This window comes from Nyctereutes procyonoides, unplaced genomic scaffold (assembly GCF_905146905.1).
Source record: "Nyctereutes procyonoides isolate TBG_1078 unplaced genomic scaffold, NYPRO_anot_genome, whole genome shotgun sequence".
NCBI lineage: Eukaryota > Metazoa > Chordata > Mammalia > Carnivora > Canidae > Nyctereutes > Nyctereutes procyonoides.
The window spans coordinates 44130777-44150358 of record NW_026575047.1 but is presented as its reverse complement, the minus strand read 5'-3'; the positions used below and the strand labels follow the sequence as shown (position 1 = coordinate 44150358).

At 44.7% G+C, this 19582-nt stretch overlaps 1 protein-coding gene across 2 annotated transcripts in view; it reads right to left on the bottom strand.

Moving 5' to 3' along the window:
* The window catches only part of SLCO3A1 (solute carrier organic anion transporter family member 3A1), a 303404-nt gene that overhangs the window by 17685 nt on the left and 266137 nt on the right, over positions 1-19582 (bottom strand). For both annotated transcript variants that reach the window (XM_055326459.1, XM_055326458.1), the window contains exons 8-9: positions 14721-14896; positions 10508-10572 (exon numbers count right to left, since the gene is read on the bottom strand). In XM_055326459.1, coding sequence (XP_055182434.1) covers positions 10508-10572; positions 14721-14896 — 241 coding nt within the window. The remainder of the gene's footprint in view (positions 1-10507; positions 10573-14720; positions 14897-19582) is intronic.

Here is a 19582-nt window from a genome sequence, read left to right as displayed (position 1 = left end):
CTCACAAATGACCATTTGGAAAACCTGACCAGTGATACCCAATAGTTGGTCCCAGAAAAGGAAAAACAGCATTAGAAATCTAGTAATTGTTGGTTCAGCAAAAAGAACTCTGCTTTGGACTAACTAACCCACCCCATCAGAAATTCTAAAATTCCCACTACTTACTTGCACATGTATTAAACCACTGGTCTGACAAAAAGATATTTCCTCACCAATATTGGTTCATAAATGCTAAGAAGACCAAAAAAAAATGCATGCCTCACTTGCACCACCTGTACAAAACACAATGCAGGGAAACCTGTCTGCATTGCTGTAGGATGCTTTCAATTACCTAATGGGCCATTTTAGGTTTGGCAGCTGAATTTCCTACAGTTTCCCCCATCTCACATATATAGGTAAGTTTTAGTCATGGGTTTGTAGATTTTCTCACTGGACTGAACCTTTCCCTTGCAGACAGGCTACTGCTTCTTGTGTGACTAAAATTCTGTTAGAAGAAATTATTCCTACCTGGGGAACGCCTCTCAAACTTCAGGGAACCCATTGACCTATTGGGTGCTTTGAAGAGTCTGTACTATTTGGCCAGTTTCAGAGCATTCTCATTGTGCATCCCATCCTCAATCCTCACAGTTATTTGGGAATACTAATGGTGCTATCAACACTCAACTGGCAAAGTAGAGACCCTCCCAAGACCTTGGCTGAAAGCACTACATTTTGCTTTCCGAGCCTCAGATCCACCCCCACTGGGATAGTAACAGGATATCCAATGCGCTGGGCCCTGCCTCCTTTTGTAAGAACTCTCCGGCCAGTCTTAGAGGTTAACTTGCTTCAGGTAACACAGTCCTTACCTGCTGACCTAAATCTCATGATGTTTAGCAGAACTAATTTATTTTGAGATCTGCAAACCACTGGCCTTGAGGAGGGGAGGACCAGAACTTTGCCAGGCCATAGAAGCCAGTAAGACTCTCTGAAGCAACCTCGGCTTTCTGATTAGCCTAGCAATCTTTTAAGAAAATGTTTTTCTTTTTAGGTCACGCAAGTGATTTTACTGACCTCCCTCTATGTAAGCTGTAGGCCTTGCCCTTGCCCTCGTAGAACACAGTACTCCTGCTCATCACAAAACAAGAACTGGACCCCCGACACTGAGATGATATTTGTGGCTCGCAGCATTGTGTCTGCATGTGATGTGGAGAAATGTTGCAGGCCATGGTACTCCCTTTGCTGATGACCCTAAACCCCTTTAAAAACCTCTGGACCAGATAGAAACCTCAGTGATGGCTTTTGGACAAGAGCCTGCCTTCTTCCCAGGTGGCCAGCCTCCTGAATAAAGCCCATATTCCTTTCCAATCACAAACTCATCTCTTTGAGTATCTCTTGAGTGATGGGAAGCCCAACTGGGTTTCGTAAGACTTTAACCCATCATTTATAAGATATACTTCAATACTGTAGAAGTCTAATTGCTTCTATAAAAACAGCCATGCTCCAGCTGAACAATCATGCATTCCTGGGAGATGAAGACCGTGAGCATCACACACCTTGTAACCTGGACATATTGTCTGTTGGAAAAGACATCTCCAGAAAGACCCTCTTCAGTCCTGCACTGCTAACCAACCTGCGCAGCCAAATGCCAGAGAACAGACTCTTGGATTCACGTGACCCATCCAAAGAGAGCACCCAACCCTGACTGGACCTGCACACCATCTGGTGACCTAAGAGTAAAGACTTCCCAGCACCAAAGCAGATGACATCTAATGGGATCTTTGGACCAGACCCATTAGAAGGTTCAGGGTTCAAAGAAGTCTGTCTATTTTATATGGATGTTAACAGACTCTAGAGTCTTATCCAAAGTTCATGGTTTCTGATTTTTCAACTTTGCTGTATTATTAATAACATATCTGAGCTCCAGCAGTTCTTTTGAGATAAAAATGCTGTTTCTGTTTTTGTTTTGTTTTTAGATTTTATTTATTTTTTTTATTTTTATTTATTATTATTTATGATAGTCAGAGAGAGAGAAAGAGAGAGAGGCAGAGACACAGGCAGAGGGAGAAGCAGGCTCCCTGCAGGGAGCCCTATGCGAGACTTGTTCCCAGGACCCTGGCATCATGCCCTGAGCCCAAGGCAAACTCAACCACTGAGCCACCCAGGTGTCCCAACAATGCTGCTTTTAAACATCTTTGAAGTTTTGCTGTTTTGCAGAAAGTTCACCAACTATTGCTTTGTGTTTATATCCGTAGTGTATCCTCCCAAACGTACTGGGTTAGTTCTTCCAAGGTGTTCTTGCAGTATCCGCTCTTCTATTCTCATGGCTGCTTTAAGTGGGGATTCTCAGGAGGCATGTGTGACTCTGGGGTTTGTATTCATAAGGGGGACTCTTCTTCCCTAAGCTTGAATGAGTGCCAATAAATATTTTGAGTTGGCTATGCTCAGATCTAGGATCTTGTAAAATCTCATCATTCAATTTGGGATGGTCATGTTACTTTTGATTCTGTACTTATTGCCCGTCCAACCTTTATAAAAACACTGTATCCTCTAAGGACATGACTACAGATGGAAGTGCCTGAGACTTCTGCTACCTGTCCTTGTTACTCCAATGTGATCTTGGTAGGATTCCCATCTGTGCAGTGTCCCACCAACATGTGATGTGATACCCAGGAAAGATCCTTCCTGGTCTGAGGAACAAAAAGGCACTGAATTCTGAAAACCTGACTCTTGCTCAGTGATACTTTTGGAGAAGATCTCGATCAAAGGGGGGAAATGTGTAAATTAGTAAAGGGACACCTCACTGAAATGGAAGTGGGAAAGATAGAATAGGGAGGCATACCACTCCATGTCAACTACAGGAAGAACTGTTAATTACAGACCCCAGCAGAAGAATAATCATTATAGGAGCCAAAGGGAACAGAGTACATTGCATCTCCTTTAAGAAATCTACTGTCCCAGCAACTCAGCCATTGAGGATTCATTACCATTCTGGACTTGGGCTTTCCTTCAAAACAATGTCTTCCTATCTCCCCCTTTCTTGATAAAATTCCTCTCCTTTGTTTTCAATGGGACTTGCCTATGATTTTACAGTAGCTTATATGTGCCAAATTGCAGTTCTGGTATTTCTGAATAAACCCACTTTGCTGGTAAATAACTTTTTAATGCAGTAACTACTCTCTATTAACCACCCTCTCTCCCCAGCCCTGTGTGGGGCAGTACTCTATAAATAAGCCCCCTCCATAGCCCTGTAACACCCCTTATTTTATATACAGAGAAATGGAAGCAGAGAGAGATTAATTATTTGTCCCAGGGTTGACATTTCAAAACCCAAACCCAATAATCTCCTTCTAACTAATTCAAAGTTTGTTGATTTGACGAGAAGATTTTAGGACTCTTATCAGAGATTTCCAGGGCTACAGAAAACATCTTATTTACCCTGCCGCTAAGCACCTGGGAATAACTGGCTTGCAGAAGGCTGGTTTTGAAGCTTTCAGAGGTGAAACACACGGGGGTTCTGATCTTTGCAAAGCATAGAGGTGGAAATACACACACAAGGAGGTTCTGATCCTTGCAAAGTGCAGAGTTCCCTCTTCTCCAGGGTTGTTAATGCATCGAGTAGGCTGGGAAACTGTTTTGTAAGCAAACTCGGTATTTTGGAGAACACCTCAGGCAGTACTACTGGCAGACACTTGTCAGGAGGAAGAGCTGACAGTAGTCTTGCTTCACACAGGGAGCTCATGTGTGGAGGTTGCTTGGTGCGTGGGGAGGAAATGAGAGCTTTGAAACTAGAGACAGCACAGACTCTGGATTCCAACTCTTGCCGCTAGGGAGTTTGTGACCCTGGGAAGTCACTCAACTTCACTGAATTCAGTGCATTGTTTATTAAAACGGGCACAAAATGCTTTCTTATATTGAGTTTTTATACAGATTAAATGACATGGCATTTGTGAAAGCCCCTCCTGTAGCAGGGCTCTTAACAAATCTGGTTCCTTTCCTGTTCTTTGGATACCTGGAAATGTGTCCTCTTTTATTATCGCCATCTCCAGAGAAAAAGCTGCAGAATACTCTTCAAACCAAGACTCAGAGAATAACCCCAACTGGCAAGAATCCTTCATGTCCTAAGAATAGGTCTGTTTTGGAGGATAATCAGCCACTTCCAGAAGGGAGGCCGAGTGGATAAGATGTAAAGTAGTGCTTACTCCTGCTCTGAGCATCTTCATTCCATTGTGCCCTGAGTTATGGAAGAAGGGAGAAGAGTGATAATAGAGTATTTTAGAAACTGTGTGTTTTAGAAGAACACTCTCCTCCTTGGAGGCTGCAGTAGCATCCCCTCCCTTTTGTCTTCCCCCTTCTATGTCTCCTGGGGAGCAACGCACATTTGGAGTAGGCAAGAACCAGCGTCCCAATGCCAGGACACTGGGAACCCTGCCGTATGTTGGGGAGGGTATCCGAGGCTCAGTGCTGTTACAGAGAATATTAAAAGGATTAAATCTTGCTTCCTATTACACTCTGGCCCAAATTGCAGCTATATATATATTTTGATGCAAAAACTGCAATACTGTTCAAGGAAATGGTCCCTGTTTTCCTGAAATCTATTAACGGAGATTAAACCCCATGGTCTTCTATTTCGGCTATTTAAGTCAGGCCCCTCATTGAAAAACCTGGACCTATTTATATTCTTTGGTCTAAACTGTAAAGGTGAACTTAAATCCACATACCTTTTTGGGACAAAATGGAAGCTGAAAATTGCTCTGCCATTTATATTTCAAAACCTATTGATTCCTCTCCAGCTTACCTGCCAAGACTTGAAGTCACCATGGAATCTCTTGTCAGCCTGTCAGAATGACTGTCATGTCCAGCACAAGCTACTGAGAGGGTCTGGAGAAAAACAGATTCTCTCTGCTTCAGCAATGCCAAGTAAGAGAGTGGACTTTTGGCACTGGCCAGCATGGCCCAGGGGTACTTGACATTCACTTTTCTTAAATCAGGGAAGTTGGGTAGTGCTACTTTGTTCTCATTTCATTCCTGGGCTCCTTGTTAAAAGTCACTAAGGCTCAAAGAGCTTAAATATCCTGCCAAAAGCCACCTGGTCAGTAATGACAGAACTGGACTCAGAGCCAGCTGTATCTGCCTGCAGAGGAGTCCATGGTGAACAGGCAGTGCCACCTTAGCACATGTAAGGAAGTAGATCCTGGGTGGTGGGGATACTTCAGAATGTCAGACACACGCATAGATGAGTGCGAGGAGTCTTTCATGCATTCTAGCCATTGCCCCCAACCCTGACCATCCCACAACTGGGTGCATGGCTTCTCTACTAGGGCTTCTGGCACCCTGTGCTTACTTCTTCCAAAGCACTCATTTAATGTGTTCTACTTTCCTGTAGAACTCCTTTATATTCAAGACTTCATGGTAGGAGCTCAGTAGAGGTTTGACGAGCCACATCAGGAGCTTCCCAGACACACGGTTCCTGGAATAGTTTATGAAATGACCCAAGCCCCAGGGACAGTCTGTTTAGGAATGCCACGTGGGTCCAGAGGTGCCCAGAGGCTGATGATCTCAATGCTTTTTGCTTAGCAGGTTGTTCTGAAAGCTAAGAGCAGGTATCTATGGGAGGAGAGTCTCTGGTGGCCAGCGCAGCCCCAGAAATACCCTTGAGACAACTAACTGACTGTGTCTCTTAGTCTATGAAAGGCTCCTCCATATGCCCAGTCCCAGGGGCTGAGTTCCTTGGCTTCATCTTGTGCTTCTGTTGATTTTTTTTTTTTTTTTTTTTTTGCTTTCATCTAGTCAGTTGCAGGGGGTTTCAATAGATGTTACCTCCACCATATGCTTCCATCTGTCCTTGCCTCTTCAGTCCACTGCTCTACCCTGGTTAGCTGCTTGTCCCTTAGGTGCTCTGGTTAGTTGTACCATGCCCTGCAGGACCACCGTGCACCTTGCTCCCAGGCTAATGTTCCTAAATCAGAATTTTCAATGTGTATCCACTCGCCCCTCTAAATCTGTCATTTGCTCCACACTGGCAACTACTTAGCCAAGTAAAATCTTTTTTCCCTTAAAATGCAAGGTCCAGATGCTTTCAGCACTACATATCCCTGATCCTTGCTTCATTCTCCTATTGGAACTCCGCCGAAGGCAGGATACTGGCTCCTGCATTGCAGCATCTTGAGCGGTGCCTTGAATGTAGCAGGATCTCATTGAATATCTGTTTCCATTAATTTAACTTGGTGTAACATCCACAGCATACAGTAGACCCCAGGGGCTAGCTTCTGGATCAGACATTCCAGCAGATGGTTTGCCAACACCCAGAGAGAAAAGCAGCGATCAGGGCATTTGCAAAAGGATGGAGGAGGGCGGATTTGAGTGCATCAGAATTCTGCTATGAGTAGACCATTTAGTTTACTCTGAATTTACTGACTCAGCTTAGTGTCGTCCTCCTCCATTCAACTTCTGCCACTGTTCTGGGTGACATGGACTTTTTCATAGACATGGCAGTTCCTCACCTGGTCTTTCATCGATTCCTTCTCAGTGTCAAAGCGGTTCATTTCCTTTCCTCTCTGGCCATCCTGCACCCTGAGCTTTGTCCTGTCTGCCTTATCCAGCCTAGGTACCATGTATGGTCCACCATTTAACCCCACTTTGGCCATCATCCTTAATTTCTTTGCCCCACACTCTTTCCAGCACACCTGCCATTGATACTACCAAGCATGTCCCCAACTTCTACTGCAGGGCTGCTGGGGAAGCTCCATCAGCTACACTGATCCTTGTCATTATAGTCCCTGCTCGATTAATTCCTTTCTACTGACGTTTAAAGCACCAAGGAAAAATAATCTCACATTTACTTCTGGGTCCTACTCTCTTTCCTTATACTCTTCATAGCCAAGTATCTGGGAAGAGTGGTCTCCTCTCATGTTGCCCCACTTCCTCATGCTCTGCGCCTCACTGAGGGTGGTGCATCAGAGACTGTCCAACATTAACAGCCCGTGCCTATGTGTGGCTACCTAAGTAAAAGTCAGTAAAAATTTAAATTTATACAAGCCACATTTCAAGGGCTCAATAGTCACATGTGATGCAAATATAGCGCATTTCTATTACTTCCTAAAGCTCCACTGGAACTGCCAGACTATGCCATTCCCAAATTGCTCTTTCTCCTGGTCTTCCTTTTTCAATAAGCAATGTCCCCGTTCATCATGTGATCCCAGCCTTTTTCAGGAGCTGTCACTGTGGATTCTTCCCTCTTACATACACCATTGTGTAGACTTCTATTCAGAGACTAAGACTTGAAGGTTCTTCTTTCATCCATACCTCCCCTGCCAAGGCCATCAGTTACTCCATCAGCTACTCCATTATACCAGTGGCATACTTTTCAATCCCTACATTCTTATTCTCCCCACAACAGATGGTGGGCTTTCCTCAAATGCACAACAATCTAGTCACTTCCTGGTAAAAGTCCATCAATGACTTCATCTGCCTTAGAGATAAAGATCAAACCTGTTGACAAGGCAGCAACCCTGCTGGATCATGTTCTTGATGGCCGCCATTCTTGCCCCATCTTCTGAAAGCTCCTGCTTGCCTCACACACTCCAGTCACGCTGGGCTCCCTGCAGCCCCAAACATGGTGCTCCCTTCCAGGCTTTTACTTCTGTATGTCCTTCCATATAAAGCATTCTCTCCTTGCTCACCTATATAACTTTTTCTCAGTCTTCATGTCTAAGGTAGACCTCACATTGTTTTAGACCCACACTCCAGTGTGAACCAGGGCAAGGCCAGGTCCAGTGTCTCTTCCGTGTGTCCCCCACTGCACCCATGCTGACACCATCACGTATCTTGTCATACCAAACTGTGATGCTGCACTAAATTCCCATTTACCCATACAGGGCCAAGTACAAAGACCGACCGAGTCATGGAATCTGATTTCTTGGTTGACTCCTCATTGGTATGGTGGTTAAATCTTATTGGGTCCTACAGGAAATCAAGCCAATTGCAAAGACCTCTTCGGTAAGCTGCTTTTAAGTTAAAGATGAAGCTATCATATCCTGCTAGGGTAGAGTTCTCAAGACTGCGATTTGTGACCCGTAAGTGGGAAACAAAACCAATATAGTGGGTCATGACCAACTTTTTAAAAAGCATGGAATAGAAGAGAATACATACATATTAAGGGTATTTTTTTTAAGTGTGAAATTTTTGTTTCAGCTATATTAATGCATATGTATGTGTGTACTGGGCCATAATGTAAAACTTATCTCTTGCTGGGGATTAGTCACTGAAGTTGAAAAATACTATTCTAGATAATGCCTGGTTGATTATTCCTGCGGTGACATACAAACAGTGGAACTGCTTCAGGGCAACATACAGTGATCTTAACAGTGTCATGTTATACAGGCTATATACTGTAATGTTCTGTCTTCAAATGTCCCATAATTTTCATTAACATTTCAGAAATATCTTACAAATCTTTTTTTTTTTTCTCATTTTGTGCTAGCAAGTTATTCTGAAGGGAAACAAATTTTTTTTTTTTTACCAGCTATATTGAGTCTTTAGCATTTGTTTAGAGGTGCAGAGATTTCCCCTAGAGCAACTCCACAGATGGGGGACTCTCACCTTTCCTGGTCAGCTTATAAGAGGACTCCTAGTAGGAGGGCTGTACCCACTTACCTGGGTATGGTCCACAGAGCTCTGAACCCATTAGGTGCTCAATGAAGGTTAGTTTGTTGAATGAATGTGTATGTGAAATGATTTTGCTCTTTACAGAAATATGGGTCCCCAACTTGCTATCTGATGTTACACACTCCTCCATCCACCCAAGTCATGGTGGCAGGGGTGAGGCATTATGGCATATGCATACTCTACCTTCCCAAGGAGAAGGAAAGAGATCAACATAATTATTATTCTATGGTTGTGGAGTTCTACAAGCCACTAGACCTTCCAGGAAGGCGTACGTGTTTTAGTTTGAATTCCAACTGAATTTGTCTTAACTAGGTATCTTCATTACATAGAGCATTTCTGTTCTCTGCAAAATCGAAATATGATAAAAATTCCCTATGTGTACCACCATACATGGATTGATAAGGGTTGAGAGGACTCTGAGACCTTGTCCTGGGCATGGGAGGAAGGATCACAGCAATCCATTGGAAACATTTTGCTATGGGCAGAGAAGGGAAGTAAGGAGGTACGTGTGCCCTGGTATTTGCCATTCCCCAGGGAGGACCTTATGGATGATCTAAGAGAGGTATTCTTTTCTATATATCAATTATACAGGAATTCATCTCATTATAAAAGTAATGCACATATATAGTCATTCAAAATTTTAAAACACTTAGAAAAAATGATTTATAAGTTCTTTACTCAAAGACAATACACACCATGTTTGTGTTTAGCTTCCCAATATTCTTCCATGTTTATACTTTAAAAATGCTTGAACATACAGTATATAATAGACTTTTCTATACCCCCCCAACACACACACACATCATGTGCCCTTTCCTAGTCTATAAATACTTTCCAGAATTTTAGAGGGGACCATAAATCCTACCGGAATTCTAGATCATAATGGATGTAACTAATTCCCAGCTGTTGGACAGTTGGGTGGTTGCCAAATTTTCATTTTTTTTTACAAACATTTTCATAAGCACTTCTATAGCTGAGTCTTTGTGCCCATTCACAGTGATATACTTCAAAGGAGGGGTTTAATTTTTACTCTGAAAATACACACCATGGTTATCTCCCTTTGCACATTTATTTACCATATAATGTCCATTAAAGAAGACCACTAGGATTCAAGGGAAAAAAATTACCCTGTTTTGATCTTAGCCTTGACAAAGGGATATTCATAAAGCAATAGAAGTCTAGAGGGAGAAAGGTAGGGCACTCCTAGCAGCTGGGTTACCTGATCGGCCTTTCCAGATTCCCTCCAACCCTGCCAGCCTGTCCCCAAAACCAGGGAGAACCATGGCATATTCCTGTGCTTGGTTTTCTCATCTTAAAAACGAGAATGTTGGGCTTAACTCCTTTTATCCACACCAAACCTTGGAATGTACACTGTATAGCATGAAGGTCACATTTGCCCCATCCTAGAAACCCAAGGTAAATAAACTCAATCAGTTTGGAAAAATTTAAAGGGTACAAAGTTTCCATTTGTGAGGCACTGTAAGAATGCCTTTGTCCCAGCTGGCAGCCCCATAAATGAAGCATTTCATGAGCTGCCCAGGGTTTGCTTAATGAGGGAGCCACATTACACCATCAAATGCTTTTCCCATTGGGGCCATCACTTTCTCCTTCTTATGCCGCTGAGAATTCAGTGTCACACAAAAACAGAGTTTATATAAATGAAAACTTTGTGGTATCCAGAGAGTGGATAGGTCTAAATTCAGAGCAAAATTTACAGGTTTAAAGATTCTCTTTGCTGATAGTTATTAAATTTCATTGGGAAAAAAAAAGGCAAGCTCAAAAATTGGGACAAATTCGCAGGTATTGACTCACCTGGTCATAAGCATCCAATTCATTATGGAGGGAATAAAGAGAGCATACATACCCAACAAACGAAGGAGGAGGAACAAGACTCCCAGGGCATAAGACTTGAGTTCAGGGCTGACTGTCCTACATGCAAAGAGATGAAGAAAGAAAGGAAAAGATTATTGCTCCACTTTAATTAACAGACCCGAGTCATCCACTGCTGTCCATCAGAGCCATTCTTTAAAATTAATGGCTTTTTTTTGGCTTTGTCTGCCTAAAGTCTGAAAAATAAGTGCAGTGACAAGGTAAGTTTGGGAACTTAACAGTGTTCTTTAATAACACATGTCATTAGAAGGAACACATGCAAATGTGATCCCTAAAGTCTTTATTTAAAGACATTTTGCTTTTGCCAAGATAGGAAACCATCTTAAGTTGGTAGGATATATGTACTGGGGAAGTATCAACTGGGAAGATAATTTCTCTCATGCTTCACCAACAGCCAGACTCACCAACAATCTTGTTGTTCTCAGGTTATTTTGTGAAGTCAACCAGATGAGTGAGCATGGTTTGACACCCCTGATGGAACAACTTGCAAAATAATCCATTCATCTATAACCAGTTTTAGTGCCTTTTTAATGGGAAAAGTACCTTCAGATGGTCATAGTTCTTTGTTTTGAACTGACTCAATCACCCTAGCTTTGGTTTATCTAGAACAATCCATTTGAATGATTGTCTTGAACATTTTCTAGAATACTCTCTGACTATAACTTTTTCTGGGATAAGTCTGACAGTACAGGAGATTTGGGAATGACCAATTCCAAATAGATGGGCCTCACAGCTGATCACATCTCTTTTGAAATGTCTCTTACTCTTGTAATTGGTGTTAATTTAATGTTTGTCTCTCTCCTTGAATCCAGGGATGATTTGTATCTTGTTCATCATGAGTGCCACGACAATCTGTTGAGTAATATGTAAGTGGGTAGATGGGTGGGCACATGTCTCCCACTCAGGACCCAGGCTGGCCTCATCTCTGGTGGGGTGGTGAGGGAATGTGAAGGGAGATGTATTTGACCAACTACATGCACACATGCTCAGATCATCCTGGACATTGCTGGCAGAGAAACTTCCCCTTGTGCCATTCCCATCATGAGTCCCTAGGGGAGATGGGGAGGTAAACACATAACTATGAGCCTTGGAAGGACTTGGCTAGGCCTAGCTCCTTTCCAGTGTGGCCAAGCCTTTGGAAACATCAGGAGCATTTCAATATGGCTTGAAAGACTAGAAGGACCCATGCAGCATAGGGAAGACCTAGGCCATCAATTCTGTAGAAAATAAATGTTAGAAACAAAGTTATCAGTAGGATATCTAAGTCTACTAGGATATCTAGAACCTAGGATACATAACCCGACTCTTGACTTAGTAGCTAAAATTATATTTTACATGACCCCAGAGGTCATTCATCTCACCATCCAATGCCATCCATCCAATGACCTACCACCTGTTTGAGGCTCAGGTGGGCATGTCTTTAGCTTCTTGGTAGACTGGGCCAAAGGACACCATCAAACCAAAAGGAACATGGATGTAGTTTTTACAATCTTTGCCCTATTTCTAAGATTATCAGTGAAAAGTAAAAATGTGTTATTCTTGGGGAATGCCCATTTCTTCTCAATGGGGAAACCACTGTCTGGTTGATCAAGCCAGATGCCTGAAAAACGTCAATGATGAGATCAGTGTTTCTGGATAGAAATACAGCTAGTTCTCTTTAGAATGTGCTGTGTTAGAAAAATCCAAGTTCTTCAGAGCTATCATCAGCTACATGGCTCCGGTTTTTGTACATTCACTTGATGGTATTGACTTGAAAGACACGTAAATAAAGACAAATTCTCCTTTTCAAGAAAACGTGCTGGCATAATGAGCCAGCACTCGAAATTTGATTTCCTTTCAGTTCTCATGTCACTAGGAATCAAATGAGCAAGGTGCTAAGATCCCCCTTCATATCCTCTTGGGGAGCTGGTTCCCATGGGGGGAGTCTTCGTTCTCAGATCTAGTTATGGAGAAATGGAAGGTTCTGGTCTGAATGTTACTGAAAGTTCCTGGCAAGGCCAGAGATGGGGTCTTAAGTCTATAATTTATGAGCTGATGACCTTGAGAATACTGCTTAACCCCCCTCAGAGCCTCCACCTCCCTATCTGTAAAAGTGGAATGCTAATAAGGATGTAAACACATAATTAAAACAGGAGCCCAGTGCTGGGTCCAAAGCGGGGCGCAGCAGAGGTTACCTTTTATCTTCGCCTGTGGATGATCTGAGTACTGCTGTTGTGTGCGTTAGAGTGGGGCCATCACTCTGGGACGGGGCAAGGGCTGTGGCTTAGACTGTGCCTTCGTGCCTGCCTGGAACATCTATGATGGCAAAGTGGACTAGAATAGTGACAGAATAAGGTGCTACCCCGATCATCTTGATGGGCACAACATGCGAGCCTATGCCTCCAACAGGCCCTAGCAGAGCAGGGGCTTATGGGGTAGCCGAGGTCCAGCCTAGATCACGGAGGCCATTGGCTGCTAATCTAGTCAAAGGAATCAAATGTTTCCTGAAAATCTCCAAGAGCTGTTTATCAAGCTGAGACTTGGAAGTGAATAAGATCTCAGCTTTCTGTGTTTGCCAGTCCCCAGCAGTGAGCTGGCTTTTTGTATAGAAGTCATGGGGAGAGAAGAAAGTAGACTAGTCACTGCTAATGGTCACGAAGGTCATTTTTCCTGTACCTTCGTGGTGCCTTTTGTTTGTGATCAACACAATAGAACTTCATGGGAATTTCTAATAATGAAACATAAGTTACTCATAACACAGCCACCCAAAACCCATACCTAGGATCTGAGGGTTTTATCCATATGCATATTATACATAATCAACCTCCGTAGGTAATTTAAGTGCAATAGTTCAACCCATAAATACTTTTCATTCTTATGAATTTTCATTATCCCATTGAGCTATGGTACAGTACTATAATTTAATTCATTATTCCAATTCAGGTTTTTCTGCTATTACAGTTAACATTGTAATAAAAATCTGTCTGCACTGAGCTCCTTTTTGGGTAGAGAAGTATTTTCCTAAGTGGTGAGACATAGGGTTGCCTCATAAAAAATCTGAACATTTTTATGACTCTTGATTCACAGTGCTATATTGCTTCTTTGAAAGGAGCAATAGGCTTTTCAATGCCACCAGCAGTATGCAATCTGACCAGTTTTGCTACAGCCTTGCAAGCACTGGGGGTGAATATTTAACACTGATTTCTCAAGTTTAGTAAGTATAAAATGGCACTGTGTTATTGTTGCCTTAATGCTTCTGCACATTAACAAGGTTTTACTAATGACCTCCTTGAGAACAAACGCACTTTGTAGAAACACGCCTCCTCAGGAATTCATAACAGAGATCAGGAAATGCGGTAGGCATGGGGAGAAGGAGAGAGGAGCTTGGATAAAGCAGGTGGGGACGTGTACTGGCACAGGTCACATTCAAGCATTGCACTCCCCCCTTTGTATTTCTAGCTCCTTGGAGTGAACTAGCAACATCCTAGTAAAGTGGGTCTGTGTTTGGTGTTACTTCCTCTGGTTTAACACAGACACTGGGTTACAGAGGGTTCCACTTTTAGGTTCTTCACACAAATCTAGGTAACTTCACAAATGTACAAGTATTTAGAATATGACCCCATAGTTCATCTCTGAGGCACCTCACCTGCCCTCAGAACAGGTCCCGAGAGACAGGGAGCCACAGCCTATGGGTGCTTTCTCTAACCATCTATTTGTATTGGAGTAATCACCACTGGCATACACATGGCCTCAGTGGGACCCACACCACTGCAAGAGGCCAGCAGGACCAATGATGTCATCACTCCCAGGTCCCAATTCAGAAACAAATCTGAGGGAAAAATGTGGCTGATCAGTGGCTGGACAGGGGCTGAACTTGGGGACCTACCTAGTCCAATGCCACTTACGTTTTATTCCAACAATGCTGCTTTCCATAAAAATCAATGCAGGATCAGAGTTCCTTTCAAAATCCTCCACACAGTCCATTCTTGGGAGGATCTGAAAGTGTATCATCTCCCTTGGGCCACGCTTTCTGGTCTTGTGTGAGAGCTCTGTCAAATGTACCTAATTCCTATCAGCCTGGGGAACCTGGCTCGTAAGACTCACGCAGGACCTGAAGTTCTGGCCTCCCGAGGCGGCAGATGTGCATGAAGTGGGCAGAGGCAGGGCAAGAGGCAAGCCTGGCTCGCTAGTCCCTGGTCTGAGCTCACCTGATAAGGATGATGACTGAGGGTGTCTGCGCCATCGCCCCAATCATACTGCAGACACACATCACACACAGGAAGGTGAGGAAGGCCTCTTGGCACCCAGGACTGGGGCATTTTCCAGGAACCACAGTCGTGTTCTCGGGTGGGACGGTCGTGAGGCACGCACAGCCGGTGAGATTCTGAAATGCAAGTGTTCAACCCTTTTAACCGGGGGCATCTCCGGTTTCCGAACCCAAAGCCATCCATCAGCTGGAGCTGTCACAGCCTAATTATGCATTCTGTGGCATTCCATTAATTAGATCTGAATAAACGAGTTAGCTTTTTAAGGAAGTTGCAAAACACATGCAAATACAGGAATATTTACAGGGAGGAGAGCCCCAGCCCCATCTCCTGTGTATTTCATTTCCACGTTCCAGAATCCCTCAATAAGCTGTACCCTAGACAAATGTGTCCCCCCCGCCCAATACAATTAGAGAGGAAGCTGTGCCTCCATAGTATGATAAAACATTGCCAAATTAATGTTATAATTACTTGCCAATTTGTCCTCTCTTTTATGCAGTGATAATTACAATGAAGTGTATTAAAAGAAGTAAATCAGGTAACCTGCATATTGTTGCTGGTTCAGTGCCCAGTGTGGCACTTGGAACAAAGGACGTGCATTGTCATGCACGTAGTCGCTGCTCTTGTGGGCCACTGGAGGGGGCAGCTTAATGGGACCATTCTCATGTGGCAGGGTAAGCAAAGAGGGCTAAGAGATGCCAGGAGCTTGCAGCACATCGCACACAGGCAGCGAGCTAAAGCCCAAACCAGACACATTTATTAATACTTGATCCAAGGAGGGGGGAAAGAAAGGGACTGCGTTCCATTTGATCTTGTGGGTGGATTCTTGCCCAGCTGCCCCTGCTCCCGGGCGCGGTCCAATCCTCCCTTCATCATCAGAGGAATTTCTGATGGTAAAGGGAGGAGCAGCGGCTGGGAGAGGCAGTGCCAAGCGAGCGCCAAGCCAATTAAGGTTCGATAATAATAGTGCAGAGGCCTTTAATGAATACAATCATAAATGATTCATTGCTTTTCTTCTCGAGACTGCTCGGCTTTCAGAGCACATGGCAAGGAAAATCCTCCTGAGGGTCAAACAAATCCCCTTTGGCTTTCACATTCTTCTGCTTTGTCCTCATTCCTCTCCATCCTCCTGTCCCTTCTTTTCTCTTCCCACAGAACAGGGCATAGGTAGGGGTTTTTCTCAGCCCAGAAAACCATATGGGATGCTTTCAGGGGTGTCCTAAAGCCCTTAGGTACCTTCCTACCCCCTCAGAGTCACCCGGTGTGGCTGTGCCCTGCACAGGGGCCTTTATCCACAGGGCAGAGGTGAGAGGTGTGGGCAGATGTGGTATGGGGCTGGACTTCCTTAGCTCTGTGTCCAGAGCAGGTGCCTCTGTTTAAATGGACTGGTTATAGCACCTTGTGACCTATACTGTAATTCCCCAGAGGTGCCGAGGCCGTGTCCCTCTGTGCCTCCCCATACATCCCTGCCTGGGTGCTTCCTAAAACCTCTGTAAAACCCTCTCCCTCTTTGAGGCTTCCCTTCACTGAGCCAGAATCCCCACTGGCCCTGAGCCAGGTCCTTCTGCGGGCCCTCAAGAGCCCAGCACCCCCCACCCCTGCCATGTGGACACACTCCACACCCCACACCCCACTGCTGGAGACCTCATGGCTCCCGGCATGAGGACCAAGTCTTAGGCATACTCTCCTGAGCATTTCAGGGCACTCAGATACAGCAGGTGAAGTTTAGCAGGTGATTTTAGAATGCATATGTGAATGAATCTTCCCCCGTGTTTAGCAGGAGGCAGGACTTCTCCCCACCTAGAACTTAAAATGTCACCTTCTCTCTACTCAGGGGAGGAAAAGTGTTACCCCCTCTCTTCAGAACTCAACTTTACAGCCAAACTTTGCTGTCTACACTCGCCACCTCCATCTCATCCACCAAGCTCCCACTCATTCCAGTTGGCTCCTGTCCTCACATGCAGAATCCAGATGGTGCTAAGCGCTCCGGGGACCTCCATATCCCGACTCCATCACCCACTTTTCTCTTACTAGAGCCCTTGGGACATGTGCCCATGAACCACTCCCCTCTGTAGCTTCCACAGGCCATAATCCTCCCAGACCCACATCATTCATCCTGCCCCAAGGCTCTGAGCATGTTGCCATCTCCACGCTGAACCCAGGAACAAATGCCCCGACCTGGATTCTGCACTGTCAGCTTGGCACTATTTCCCGTCTATGCTGGGAACTACTTCCCTAGAATTCCCTTCTCTGCAGGGCTGAGAGCTGTTCTCAGGGAGGGCAGGGTGGGGGTGGGGGGCAGCACGGATGAGATTTAGAAGGCAGAAGTGAAGCAGAGGCTACTACCGTCAGAAGGCCAGACACAGGGATGATACCCGTGGAAGTGCCCAGAAGGTGCCGGCTGGCCCTAGCATCCGTGTGTACACAACCCCCCCCCCCCCCGTTTCCGCCTGCCCTGCTGACAACAGAGGCCCCGTAGCCACCTCTACTGATGTGGTTTTATGCCCACTGACCTAGTCAGCACGCTGGTCAGTACCGTCTTAGGCTTTTCCCACAAACCCCCACATTCCCACCAGTGCCAGTGCTTCTGGGGATGGAATAACCATCCTCCATGCCTTCATCTCACTCCTCCCAGATTTTAATTCTCCAACTCCTCTGTGTTCACATTAACTCTAACTCCCACACTAAACTCTTTATTTCTAACATAACTGTGGGTGCTGTTTTCCTGACGGATGCATGTTCCCCCTCCCCACCCCCCCTTTCCCTCTGCATCTCTTGCCTGAGAAGTGGCATCCTATTAACTTTCTGGAAATTTTCTGATAATTTCGGACCCCGCCCCTGACTCCCATGTCTGAGCCATCGTCCTGAGTGTGAGGCAAGTGAGGCTAGACATCACTGTCGTTTTGCTAATTTATCCTCAGCTCTAGAGGAGAGGGCTTGGCTCATGACAGGGAGTCAACAGCTATTCATTGAATAAATAAATAGATCTCAAGTCCTATTCATTTCATCATCTCCTAAATCCTTCTAAACCCTCAAATCCTTGTCTCTGATTCCTGTAGTAAGCTATAAGAAAAGAGAGATCCAGGTCTGTGGGGCTAAGAACCACAGATATAAATGAGAAACAGGCCTCTCAGAGATGGCTATGGTCTTGCTTCATCAAGCATACTAGGAACTGAGCTCTGACTTACATAGCCTCTTAGGAATGTGATGTGAGTACTGGAACTGAGTGATTAGGCCAGGACCCTATGAATGAACCATGTGATTGCTAAGCTTTATTTAGTTTAAAAAGTAATCTGTAGTTGGGACCTATGCTCAGTCTTAGATCTTTGCCCAATACCTAGACTAGGGCTCAAATGCATGATATTTACCATAAAAGGAAAGTACCTGTCTCCTCTCTGTTCTGAGAAGTAGAAAACTCCTTCTGAAATGAACCTACTCCAGATTAGGTCTCTGCTCCTGGCCCCATAGAATGGATTAAAATGAGATATCTTTCTTTTAGACTGTCTGACACAGTGACTACACAGCCCTGTCTGGTCTGTGGGAGAGACAGGGAATGTGACCATGAAGCCAATGTCCTGGGAATGCAGTGAGTGGACAGCAGAGTTGAGCTACCATGGGATCTGTCTGCAGCCAAGACAAAGGGAAGGAGGTGACAGCACACAAAGCCAAGGAGAGGGAAGGGACAAAAACAGGCCAAGAGCAGCTTCAGGGCTCTGGGCAGAAATGAGGCATTTGTAGGGTCATTATTAATGCCAGAAAAGCAGAAGTGAGAAATGCAAGCAGTAAGATGTCAGCTTGCTGGTGCCAAGAGGAGAAGCTGGAAATGGGGTGGGGGGGTCTCTCCCAGAGGTTCTAGGCAAACCTGTATTTATTTATTCAGATTTAATTTATTTGAGAAGAGCTGTGGAAGAGGCTAGGGAGGAGATAAGCCAGAGGGTCTGAGCAGGAGCCTGGATGCGGTCTCCTTTCTGGGCAGGTGACCCAGTCTGACACGAAACCAGGAACCGCTGGGTAGTCACACAATCTGGAAGGCAGCTGGGACTTTCCTACGATCCTTCCAAGAGGGAATCTAAGGGAACATGCTAAGCCTGTGGTCATATGACAAGAGATGGGGAACATCCTTCATTTGGGCTCAGGTGACACAAGAAATGGACCTGGATGTCATGCTAAAGGAGGTGTGGGGACTCTGGCAGCAAAGTTTGGGAAGAAACTTCCACCCACATTCATGTATGGTGGGAAGAACCACGGATGAGGACCACACAGTTTTATCTTTCCCAAAATTGCAAAAGATGACTTTCCACCTATGGGGTTTCACAGACTATCACCCTAAATAAAAAGGAAGTGGAGGGACAGCCCTTCTGCTGATACTACCCGGGCAGCTGCATGGGAACTCCTCAACTTGCAAAAGCTCCAAGCAGCAGGAAGCTTAGAAATACAGAGCTAACCTGGGTGTGAAAGAACAATAATTCACTTTACTGAAGAGATGACAGAGGCTGGGATCCTAATTCTCACCCTGTTGGTATACAACAGTACCATCTGGCCAATCCAAAAAAAGCAGATGGGTCTCAGAAACCACCTGTAGATGGTCATGGCCTGAATGAAGTGGTACACCCAATGCTGCTCTCTTTGGCAGTCCCCAATACATTTAACTATTAAGAAAGTACACTGGGCTCCAGTAGATTGGTTTTACCATTCCTGATCTGGCAAATGCCCAAGTTTTCATCCCTGTTTCAAAGGGATGTCTTCCAAGTTCATCATTCTGTGGGAGGGAATGAGGTCTCTGCTGCCTCCATGAGAGCGGGATT